Below are 13,100 nucleotides of genomic sequence, written 5' to 3'. Positions count from 1 at the left end.
TTAGCCATATATGTTTGAACCAGAAACTGATTCAGAAGAAGTGGAAGAGTGAATTATACAGGCTCGTCTACAAGTCCATGTATCTCTACAAGCCGTTATGAGTCTGATACACATAATGGTAATTAATATGATTAGCATTATGCTTGACTATGTTATCAAACAGCTAATAATGTGTTGCTAATGTTGCACAGACCATGTACCCCTTCACCGTCTCAGAGACAGACATTGTAATATACTTCACATCCATAATTCATCTGATTTCTGTACCTTCTTAAAGGAGTTCTTGTGCTCACTGTGTTAAAGTGCCCACTGAGCAAGAAAACATTTGCTGCAGGGAAATACCACAGGTATAGCATGGTTATTGGAATTATTACAAGTCATATAGATATGTTTCTTTATCTCTATATGTTTCTTTTTATCTTTAAGCCAAGTGCCCACATCATTATGTCTGTATTTTGTGTATGCTAATGATAGGAATAGACCTGTTGATGCGATTGGTTACAGGGTAGTTTGTGACGTCAGAAACACCGGCGATTTCAAACCGTGTTTTAGAGACTGTCTTTGGTTCACTGCAGTTTTAAAAGGAGAAAATACTCAGCAATGGTGTTGACTTATGAATTTGCACATGGCTTGTCTTAAACCATATTAAAAACACCACAAAGACATATAAACAACATTAAAAACTTGACTTTCATCACAGGGGGTCTTTAAGACAAACCATGTGCAAATTCATTAGTCAACACCATTGCTGAGTACTGTATTTTCTCTTTAAAACTGCAGTGTATCAAAAACTTGGTTTGAAGTCGCCCCTGTTTCCTACTGCCACAAACATGTATTAACCGATCCCGTCAACGGGCAGGGCAGGGTGGGTAGAGAGCACAAGAACATCTTTAAGAAGGGACAGGAAATATCGGGTGAATTATGTATATGATGTATATTATGATGTTATGATGAACTTTCTCCGCTGAATTTGTTCAAAGATGTTCAAAGCGTTTGTAAGGATACTGATTGTTAGAAGGCAGCTGTCTGACTCTGAGATGGCGAACAGGAACATGGTTTGTGTAACATTAGCAACACATTATTAGCTGTTTGATAACGCAGTAAAGTCAAAGGCTAATCATATAATTACCGTTATGTGTCCGATGTTGTAAAGAGCGATACATAAAACACATTATCATTCTGATACTTTGACTTGTAGACGACCCTGTATAATTCACTCTTCCTCTTCTTTTTCTGAATCAGTTTCTGGTTCAAACATATATGGCTGAAATAAACCAATATTTCCACTTGCCATTGTGTAGCGTTTACTACAGTAAAGTTGAGTGAGTGGAGTTCAGGTATTCTGAACTGGTGCGAGTGGAGGCAGGGATTAATTTTCTAATTTTAATTCAGTGTGTTACTTAGACTTTCTTCTTTATTTGTGAAATTTACTAGCATTTTCTTAGTGAAAATTGTATTATGTTCATGAGTGAATTATGTTGTTGACTAATATTTTGAAGAGGAAGTCTAAACTGTTGAAGTGTTGTGTAATGACATAATATGTGTGTGAGAACAGAAGTGAATGAGTAAACAAAATGGATGAAGTTAGCTACTCCTGTCTCGTGTGCTTCATTGATAACTGATATCCTGACAGATAACACAAATTGTTTCAAATAAATCCTTTCAATGTATGGGAGAGTGAATGCTGAAATGACAATATTTATTTTTGAGTAACTTTTTAAATAACAAAAAAAAAAAAAAAAAAAAAAAAGATAGGAACAATCCTATTGTATATGTAAGCTAAACCTGACAAAATCTCCTAAAACCTCTTTTTGGGCATGTCCTCATTTATAAAAATGGTATAGAAATAAATAATTTAAAAAGGTTTTGCATAAAATATTTATGAAACCAATAGAAGTCTATGCAACGACCCCATTTAGATAGCTAAACATGTCTGAACAAGAATAGTAAAACCTGAAATTTATGACATTGTAGGGACAAAATTTCAGTCCCCATGAGGAAAGCAGCTTATAAATCATACTTAAAGGATTAGTGAATGAAAATTAGCCCAAGCTTTACTCACCCTCAAGCCATCCTAAGTGTATATGACTTTCCTCTTTCTGATGAACACAATCGGAGTTACATTAATAAATGTCCTGACGCATCCAAGCTTTATAATGGCAGTGCACGGAAACCACCTGTTTGAAACTCAAGAAAGTGCATCCATCCATCATAAACGTACTCCACACGGATCCGGGGGGTTAATAAAGGCCTTCTGAAGTGAAGCGATGCGTTTGTGTAAAAAAAATATCCATGTTTAATGAGTTATAAAGTAAAATATCTAGCTTCCGCCAGACCGCCTTCCATATTCAACTTAGGAAGAAAGTGTAACACCTCTCGCAGTTCAAAACGCTTACGCTACATCCTACATCTTCCCTATTCAACTTATGGAAAAAGCGTAACCGCTTTTTTAACTCTTTTTTTCGTAAGTTGAATATGGAAGGCGGTCTGGCAGACGTTTTTTCACTCTCGTGTCAGGCGAAAATGCTATTCTGTTTCTTTTAATTTTTTCGATGGCGAGTGTTGTTTACTTTTAGACAAACTGAACAAAACAGGTTTAAATCGAAAACCTTGATTTTTTTCAGTATGTAAAGACTGAATTATCTTAATTAGGAGGCTTTTCTCAGAAAATATTACTAGTTCATTTTGATGTGATTAAAATGGCTTATTTTTGAATAATTAATGGACAATACCATGCAATTTATTTGATTAAATTTTGTAAAACTGAAACGTAAGTAAAATTACCAGAATGAACTCACATATCAGTTATGTTAGCTGTTTGTTCTGTTAGTGACATAATTTTACTGTAACTACTGGTATAGTCCTTTGCAAGGCTTTGGAGAGACTGTTGTTCCAGTGTTTGTCCGGGACACCTTAGACTCAGATACTACACTTTAACACACTCTTGTTTCTGTGCAGGTGTTGCAGATGTACCTTCCGTTCTGTGGCATCGCCATCTCAAACGCCCAACTGTTCGCTGCCTCCAGGAAAGAGTACGACAGGAGCAGGGTAAGAACACACTGACTTCATTAAAACCGTATTATATCTCTGCACCCCTTCTACTGTAACAGGACAGCGCTGTGTGTGCGCACGCTATAAATGTCATGTGGGTGTTTATTACGTAGTATGTGTGTATCTATCTATTGATCTTTTGCTTCCTACACACTCTGTTCTTGCATCGAGAGGTTCTGAATCAAGAAGAGATGTGTGTGTGGCTGGGGAAGCATAAATCTGAGTCGTGGCATCTTTAGAGCGTCATCAACACATTTTAATATCGATCACAGAGGAACATAATGCAAGAAAACAAGAATGTAGAAAGAAAGATATGGACAATTTTCACAGAATGTGATGATGTTTCCACACTTATCAACATCACAAAACAAATATGTTTTTCATAAAAAAAACAAAAAAAAAAACATTTATAAATACTACACTGCTATTGGAGCAAATGGGAATACAAAGATGTCGTCGCCACTATAGAAATTCACTCAACTATGAAGGCTTCTGCTTTTGAGAACCCCAGAAATGTGAAAAGGGTCTATATGCATAAATTGAGTGACTTCAAGTGATCATTCAGTGATCATTCACTTGCTGGGAGTGATTTTAGAATGAGACATAATGATACTCACTCTGCTAACATGGGTGAATTTGAGAAACTACTGTTAACATCAAACCATTCACATAATTTCTGTGGATCTCTGTAGATACACACAGTAGAGGGAATTTGAAGAAGAATGATAGCATTGGTCATTTGTACGCACTTGATGTTTTACCGCCCAATTCATGCAAATCAGGTAACAGTGCAAACTAGTAGGACTTAAGTACATATTAATTTCATAATTTAATTTCATAATTACTTTTATTGTCTTTGAAATATGGTTAAAGTTACTGACAACCATTAACAACCATTTATGATAAACTAAAGTATACTTTAATTACATTTCTATTGAAACGTGTATATCGTATTTAAATATATTTAAAGGTGCAGTATGTAAGAATTCTGTCCGCTAGAGGTCGCTAGAGGCCTATTCAAAACAAAGGCGTAGCTTGATGATGCCAAGTTTGAGCGCGGAATCTTGGGACATGTGGTCTTCTCCTCAACGGACGGTGCAAAAGAATAGGAATAGGACTCGGGAAGAAATCATGCTCATGGATGAGATTATTAACGTTATTGTAGTATGAAGCAGAGCAGGACCGAGTGTTGTGGGAGCTGAACGAGGCCGCGGGAGCGATTGCGCAACACACAAGAGCAGCGGAACTTTTATTATGACACAGCCGCCGGCGCCGCTTCCGCTTTTCCGGTCATGAGTATGAGGTAACACAGCTCTGTTTATCATATTAGATACATTTTGAATGTGTTGAAAATGTTATAAAGTTACTCTATGCGTTCGCTCGGTGGCTGCTGTGATTCACTTTGTTGCACACTTCAGTAAGATAGGTCGATTTTAGAATATCATATTAAATGCTAGATGGCTTGTTGATAAATGGCATGCGGTTAATTTTAAAACGTAATGTATGATGGAGAAAATTCAGTATTACTGTTACTAAAAATAAAGCTACATCTGATTATGCTATGTTAGCTACTTGACAAAATAGTATTTTTCTCTGGTAAAGCATGGTACTCGCAAAAAATCAAGAAAATTAGATTTAAACAATAAGACTAAACGTGTTGAGCTATTTAACAATAATTAGTTTTCTGTCAATAAATATATCAAAACAGTTGTCCCCTTGTCTATTAAAACGTGTAATATATTAAAGCGTCTTTGGTGTTTCCATGGTTTCTACAAAATAAAACCGGAAACCGAGGGTAACGCGGGTATGACGCAATTGACAGGCGACTCCTCACACGTCCCGGAGCCTTGGTTAAAATTGCAATTTTCTCACGATTTACAGATAGTTGGAAACATTTGGGATATTGTAAGTACTCAAGTGAACAAAATATATAACGCTGGCCTAGTGGTTTTTGTATATTTTACTGCAAAATTCTTACATATTGCACCTTTTAATTCAAATATATAAATATATGTAATATATATATAATTACACATTTGCAATGAAGTTGCAATTTAGTACATTTAAAATATATTAACTTTAAATGTAATATTGAAAAAAACACTACAGTTGAAATGATAACCAAGTACTTTACATGTGCTTTAGTATGTTAGTCAACACATCAAAGTAAGTGTACTATAAAACATGACAAAAGATTATTAAAACATAATGATTAGAAAATGTACTTCAAAGTAAAACTTTTAATTTGACAATTACAAAGTGCACTCCTTACTCTCTTTAAGTACACTTAAGTGGCCTTTTATTTATTTAATATTATATTATTGTCAGGTTTATGTTCTGTTCTATAGACTCTTATTTTGATATTCTGTTTCATTTCCTTTAGTTCCTGTTAACCTGCTCTGTTATTTTTAGTTTCCTTGGTTACTCATTATGCCCTCATTTGTTTCTGTGGTTATTTATGATTATCACCTGTGTCTCTTTATGTTTGCCATGTGTATATATACTCCCTGTTCAGTTGAGTCCTTTGTCTGTTCTTGTTTAAGGATTATGCTGGTTTTGCTGTTTTCTCCTGAGATCTCCTGGGTGTTATGGATTTAAAATAAACACTCTTTGTTTTGTCCGACCTCTCATTTGTGCGTGCTGCAGACCAACCCGTGACAATTTTTTTTTTATTTTTTTTAAATGTACTTGAATTGAATTACACTACAAGTGCACATTTAATACAGTTGCAGCTTTTTACATTTGCTAGGATATATTTCTCAATACTTTTTCAAAACTCTTCACACAGTTCTCCTAACCAACTTTCAGCTTGGCACAGCAGTTAATTTCACATGCAGAAGTCACTAAAACTACAGAAACACTTCCATAAAACTAGCAAAGGTTTCACCTGACAATCACACATAAAACAATGACAAACACTAACAACAGGAAGCATTACACAATGTTTTCTTTTGTATAATTTTTTTACAAAACATAAATGACACACTCTACAGCTTACAGTACTTCACTGCAGTTGTTTCATGGTCCATGTTTACATTAAAGTACAAAATTATTCCAAAATGTCCCCCTTTTGTACAGATATTAAAGACTAACACTTGTGTTGGTGTTCAGCTACATCTAATCGTTTTGAAAGTATTTCAATTTTTGGATTTTAGATTCAGTTTTGTATTATAAGTTTATCGGTTTATTTTAAGTTTATTTTGAAAAGAATGCAAGAGTGCAAGTTGGTCTGTAGGTACATCGAGTTTGTGTCTGAGTGAGAAATGTGTTCATGTAATTTGTAGTCATTGAATGCATTTTGTGCGAAAGCAATGATAAATGATCCACAGTTTATCCCACATAGACTGATGTTATGATTGTTTAATGTTGTGATTTGAGAGTTTTGAAAAAGTGTCCCAAGTATTAAGAAATGTGTCCTAGCAAATTACATTGAAGAAAGAAAATGAAATGGGTTTGAAATGAAATGAGGGTGAGTAAATGATGACAGATTTTTCTTTTCTGGATGAATTATCGCTTTAAGCATGCAGTTGACCTGAAAGACATAACTAGCCAATGAAAAGACAGTTTACATTAATTCCTTCTTTAGGGCCCTTGCAGAAACGCAGCGTACTTGAGAAAGTAACACTCAGAATATAATGATGCATGAAATATTTGCATTCGTATACATGCGTCAACTATGTTTCGCTATTTCTCTGTGCGTGTCTGTGTGTAGGCTCTTCTAGAGGTTGTGAATGATTTGTTTGAGGAGCAAACCGATTTGGAGAAGATTGTGAGGAAGATCATGCATCGAGCTCAGACCCTGCTGAAGTGTGAACGCTGCTCCGTCCAGCTGCTGGAGGACATTGAATCTCCGGTACGCTCTGATCCCTCCTCTTCCTCTTCTTCCTCTGCCTGCTGCGTCTCTCTAATCCTGCTCACTTTAATGTCTCCTGCAGGTGGTGAAGTTCACCAAGTCCTTTGAGCTTCTGTCACCTAAGTGCAGCGCTGACATGGAGAACAGGTGCGACTGACGGCAGGTTAAACATTCACACACACTACACAGAAACTCTCTCACACAAACATAATTATACTGTATATCACCTCAGAGAGGAGTTGAGACCCGGCAGGGCTGCTTTAGTGCTAATGAGGCCATTTCAGAGTGGCAGTGTTTGTTTGCTGTTAACTGCAGCAGGCGGCATGTGTGTTGATGTGTTGCCCCCACAGTGACAACTGTTTCTCTGCTACGACCTCTAACACACTCACACATGCACGCACGCACACACACACACACCTTGAGAGAGTGTGTGTGAGTGTGAGTGATTCTTTGTGTTTGGCCATTTTTAAAAACTGCATCTCCATATTATGCAACCTAAAGATGAGGCAGTAATTATATTTTACTATAGAGTGTAGCATCATTTTTAATACTGCTTGCAGAGTTTTGTGAACTGTGTTGAAGTTTTAATGTATGGTATTTGTACAGTGTATTTCTAGTGTAGCTTGAGAGTGTGTCCCTTGTGAAAAAGAAGTGCACTCAATTGTATTGAATGTGCACTTTGTAAAATCTTAAAAGTATATTTTAAAAACTGTACTTGCAGATGATATAATATTAATGAAATAAAATGCCACTTAAAGACCCCCTGTAGTGAAAATCAAGTTTTTAATGTTGTTTATATGTCTATATGGTGTTTTTAAACCATGTGCAAATTCATTAGTTGACACCATTGCTGAGTATTTTCTCCTTAAAACTGCAGTGAACCAAAGACAGTCTCAAAAACACGGTTTGAAATCGTCCGTTCTCTAAGTCACAAATAAGTTGTAGACAATCCCGTCAACGTGCGGCCGGGCTTTAGCATATCATTAACTGCTGCGAAGCTGGGGAGTCTCAAAAGAAGCCAGGTTATCCCGGAATATTTTTTTGTTAAAATGAAAAATCAGATACATTTGGCAATACAGCTGGTTAATTATTTATATGATGTATATTATGATGATGATGATGATGAACTATATGCCTTTCTCCACTGTTGTTCAAAGCGTTTGTAAGGAAACTGATTTTAGAAGGCAGCTGTCTGACTCTGAGATGGCGAACAGGAACGTGGTCTGTGTAATATAAGCAACCCATTATTAGCTGTTTGATAACGCAGTAAAGTCAAAGGCTAATCATAATAATTACCATTATGTGTTTCCGACGTTGTAGAGAACGATACATAAAACACATTATCATTCTGATACATGGACTTGTAGACGAGTCTGTATAATTCACTCTTCCTCTTCTTCTGATGAATCAGTTTCTGGTTCAAACATACAGTATGTGGCTGAATTAAACCAGTATTTCCACTTGCCATTGTGTAGCGTTTACTACAGTAAAGTTGACCGAGTGGATCTCAATAGTTCAGGTAGTCCGAGCTGGTGTGAGTGGAGATGGGGACTAATTTGCATATTCATGGTTTTATGAATACTAAATGAATCAAGGGTGTAGAATTATATTCAAGCTATTTTAAGGCATTTTGGTGATCAAAGATGAGTTTTACGGGATAAAATGACTACTTTCATGACTCTTTCTTACACTTAGGAACACACAAAAAGTGCACTTTGAAAAAAAATGTCAAATTTTACTTTAAAGTACATTTTAAATCTTTGTGTTTTAATAATCTTTTGTCATGTTTTAAAGAAGTTCACTTATTTTGATGTGTGACTAACATACTAAAGCACATGTAAAGTACTTGATTGTAATTTTAACTGTAGTGTTATTCGATTTTACATTTAATGTTAAAATATATTTTCAATGCAAATTTTGTACTATTTTGTGTGTATGGTGTATTTGTGCATGCATTTTTGTGTTTTAGTGGCAAAGAGGTGTTGTAATCAGTGTTATTATTTATATACTATTATAACATTTTGATTATTTTGAATTAGATTTTTATTTTTATTTTAATTTTAGTTTGTTTTATTCATTTTGTTGTGTTCTTTTGACGCGACAACTCAAGTTTGAATCCGCCTTTTTATGAATGCATTCTTCTACCTTTTCTCATCACATATCAGCTCAGAAAGGAGTTTATTTAAAATAAAAAATAAGAAAATCAGTGGTAATAAAGTGCCTAACACAGGTATTAGTGAGAATAAAGTGTTTAAGGGGTAGGTGTAGGAGAGGGATTTAGGAACAGGGACAAGTAATGTGGCATCCATTTATGATTTTAATAAATATAATCATATACACTGAATATGTTGTTATTATTGCATACTGTTTTATAACATACTACAATACACTGAGGTACAAATAATATCTTAGTGCAAAGAAAATACTTTTTGTTGCTATTTACATTTAGTGCAAATAGCTGCTGCCTTAAATAATATTAACAGATACATGCTTATAAGTATTTTTCATTACATGTTAACTAATGTTAACAAATAGACCCTTATTGTAAAGTGTTACCAATTTATTTGAATTCAGCTTTAGTACTTCAACGTAGACACATTTTTGTTTAAGTTTATGTTTTTCCATTTGTATTTTTATTTTAGCTTTATTTCAATTAATGAAAGCGGTTGTAATTTTGTGCCGGGCCTGTAGTGTGTACAGCAGGTCAGGGTTATTGTGTGATATCTGTTATCTGCAGCGCTCCAGTATGTCCAGTACTCAGCACTAGTGGTGTCTCAAAACCCTGAGCTCAGCTCTTAGAACAACACACACTACATTACTACACACACACACACACACTGAGCTGCAGATCTGCAAGCACACACCCAATGAGGAGCCCAGGAATAAGAGCAAACATGTTCCTTTGTGTAAGGTTCAGCAGATAGGTCTGTTGTTTGTGACTGTTTTGTGTAGCCAATGACAACGAAGAGCACAGGTTTGGAGATCTCAGTTGCCATATGGGTGCTTTCACACTACAGTGTGTGTTCAGTCACACATATCATCTCATTCTCTGCAGCTGTCTAATGTTCCAGAGCTCTGTCTGGGGAGATCACACACCATCACCATCTCAAAACATGCATCTCTCTAGCCACCCTCAGCATCCGAGGAACAAAATATCACATATAGTGCTCAGCGTAAATGAGTACACCCCCTTTGAAAAGTAACGTTTTAAACAATATCTCAATGAACACAAAAAAAAAAATTCCAAAATGTTGACAAGACTATGTTTTATATAACATCTGTTTAACTTATAACATGGAAGTAAGGTTAATAATATAACTTAGAGAACAAAATTTTCAGTTTTACTCAAATTAGGGTGATGCAAAAATGAGTACACCCCACTGAAAGTCTCTGGAGCAAAGCTAAATTTTAGACTACAAATGTCTAATTTAACAAGAATTCAACCACAGGTGAGTCTGATTATTCATTACACAGGTGTCCAGCAGACAGCTGACTATAAAAGGGTGTTAAAACCGCTTCCCATTTCATGCTGTCAGCAATGGCACCACATGGAAGAGAAATGTCACAAGACCTGAAAAAGAAAATAATTTCTTTACACCAGAAAGGTGAAGGCTACAAGAAGATCAGCAAAGCTTTACTTATCAGTCAGAATACTGTAGCAAAAGTGGTACAAAAATTTAAAAAAGATGGAACTGCAACCATCTCACAGAGACGTCCAGGTCGCCCAGGGAAGTTAACACCTCGACAGGAGCGTCATCTGATGAGAAGGGTTGAAGAAAATCGGCATGCAAGTTCACTGCAGTTATCTAAAGAAGTAGAAAGCCAAACTGGGGCGACTATTTCCCATGACGCAATACGGCGTACGCTGCAGAGGAATGGCAAGCATGGGTGCCGTCCACGAAAGAAGCCTCTCCTAAAGCCCAGGCACAAAAAAGCCCGCCTAGAGTTTGCCAGGGCCCATGCTGACAAAGATGAAGACTACTGGGACTCTATACTCTGGAGTGATGAAATCAAGATAAATGTTTTTGGAACTGATGGCTTCAAAACTGTATGGCGTCGCAAAGGTGAGGAATACAAAGAAAAATGCATGGTGCCTACAGTGAAACATGGTGGTGTCAGTGTCCTTATGTGGGGCTGCATGAGTGCTGCTGGTGTCGGGGAGCTGCATTTCATTGATGGCATCATGAATTCACAGATGTACTGCTCTATACTGAAAGAGAAGATGCTACCATCACTCCGTGCCCTTGGTCGTCGTGCACTTTTCCAACATGACAATGATCCTAAACACACATCTAAGGCCACTGTTGGATTTCTGAAGAAGAACAGGGTGAAAGTGATTCAGTGGCTCCTGATCTGAACCCAATCGAACACCTATGGGGAATTCTGAAGAGACAAGTTGCGCATCACTCTCCATCCAGCATCCAGTCTCTAAAAGAGGTCATTCTTGAAGAATGGAAAAAGATAGATGTTGCAAAATGTCGCCAACTTTCCATGCCTAGAAGACTTGCCTTTTTGTCATTAAAAATCATGGAAGCCATACAAAGTACTAGATGTAGTAGTTTTTGTTGTGGGGTGTACTCATTTTTGCATCACACTAATTTGAGTAAAACTGAAAAATGTGTAATCTATGTTATATTATTAACCTTACTTTCATGTTATAAGTTAAACAGATGTTATATTAAACTTAGTCTTGTCAACATTTTGGAAATTGTTTTTGTGTTCATTGAGATATTGTTTAAAAAGTTACTTTTCAAAGGGGGTGTACTCATTTACGCTGAGCACTGTACAATCACTTTACATCTAGCTAAAAGTGCTCTTGGAGTGCTCTAAAGGGTTAGTTTACCCCAAAATTCTGTAATTAATTACTCACCCTCATGTTGTTCCAAACCTGTAAGACCTTCGTTCATCTTCAGAACACAAATGAAAATCTTTTTGATGAAACCTGAGCGATTTCTGTCCCTCCATTGACAGCTATGCAACTGACACTTTGATGCTCCTAAAAGTTCATAAAGAGATCATAAAACTAATCCATATGATAATAATAATAATAATAATAATAATAATAATGTTTAATTTATATAGCGCCTTTCCCAAGCTCAAGGAAGCTTTACAAAAGCAGTAACATAATAGACAGTCAAGATACATAACATAGTATAAATAACAACAGGAAAAGAATAGTGTCAATAAGTAACAAACAAAGAATAGTAGATGCAACAGAACAAAACAAAATACAGAGAGAATTACAGCTGATAGTATAAGATGAGGAGAGTGTCTAAAGAACATGTTATGACTGATAGTATTCGGTAAACAAGTAGGTTTTAAGTTGTGATTTAAATATTGGGAGTGAAGTTATTTTCCTTAGTGCCAGTGGTATAGAGTTCCATAGTTTCGGTGCAATGACGGAAAATGACCTGCCGCCCATTGAAGCTAGACTAAATCTAGTAAGAAGTTCACTCCCTGAAGATCGATCGTGATCGAGGCAGAATGTAAAGAGACAGTAGATCAGAGAGATAAGGCCATTTAGTGATTTAAAAGTAAGCAGAAGAATTTTGTAAGTAATGAATTGAGCAGTTTAGTCCAAATTTTCTGAAGAGACTCGGTCGCTTTATATGATGAACAGATTTAATTTAGGCTTTTATTCACATATAAACATTCATCAACTCACATCAGTTGTGGTAAACAGAAGCTCAAGCATGTTTGCTTGACGGGTGCGAGAACCAATGAGGTTTATTCTCGTGTTACGCAGCACGTTTGAGCTTCCGGAAGAACCAATGAGGTTCATTCTCGTGTTACGCAGCACATTTGAGCTTCCATGAGAACCAATGAGGTTCATTCTCATTTTAGGCAGCATGTTTGAGCTTCCACAAGAACCAGTGAGGTTCATTCTCATTTTAGGCAGCATGTTTGAGCTTCCACAAGAACCAATGAGGTTCATTCTCGTGTGTTACGCAGCACATTTGAGCTTCCACAAGAACCAATGAGGTTCAGCAGGGAGACCACTGGAGGACCATACCCAGGAGTTTATCGATCTGGTGTGCCTGACTCACTGCCCGGACCTCTCGGGCAGTCTTTTCCTACACCAGCCTTAGCGAGCGGTCCAAGGCACGGTTTCCAGTGGACGGTTCAAGAGAAGATTTTGCGCGTTTGTGGAGTGGGTGTTTGTATGTAATGGATCACGTTTACCATCTGCCTGGCT

General features: G+C 36.5%; 1 protein-coding gene across 1 annotated transcript in view; it reads left to right on the top strand.

Annotated features, from left to right (window-relative positions):
• pde11a (phosphodiesterase 11a) overlaps positions 1-13,100 on the top strand; it is an 82,927-nt gene that overhangs the window by 31,574 nt on the left and 38,253 nt on the right. Inside the window, exons 3-5 of the mRNA XM_051906381.1 lie at positions 2,959-3,048; positions 6,764-6,904; positions 6,987-7,051. Coding sequence (XP_051762341.1) covers positions 2,959-3,048; positions 6,764-6,904; positions 6,987-7,051 — 296 coding nt within the window. The remainder of the gene's footprint in view (positions 1-2,958; positions 3,049-6,763; positions 6,905-6,986; positions 7,052-13,100) is intronic.

This window comes from Ctenopharyngodon idella, chromosome 9, assembly GCF_019924925.1.
Source record: "Ctenopharyngodon idella isolate HZGC_01 chromosome 9, HZGC01, whole genome shotgun sequence".
Lineage (NCBI taxonomy): Eukaryota > Metazoa > Chordata > Actinopteri > Cypriniformes > Xenocyprididae > Ctenopharyngodon > Ctenopharyngodon idella.
This window is presented reverse-complemented; position numbering and strand designations above follow the sequence as displayed.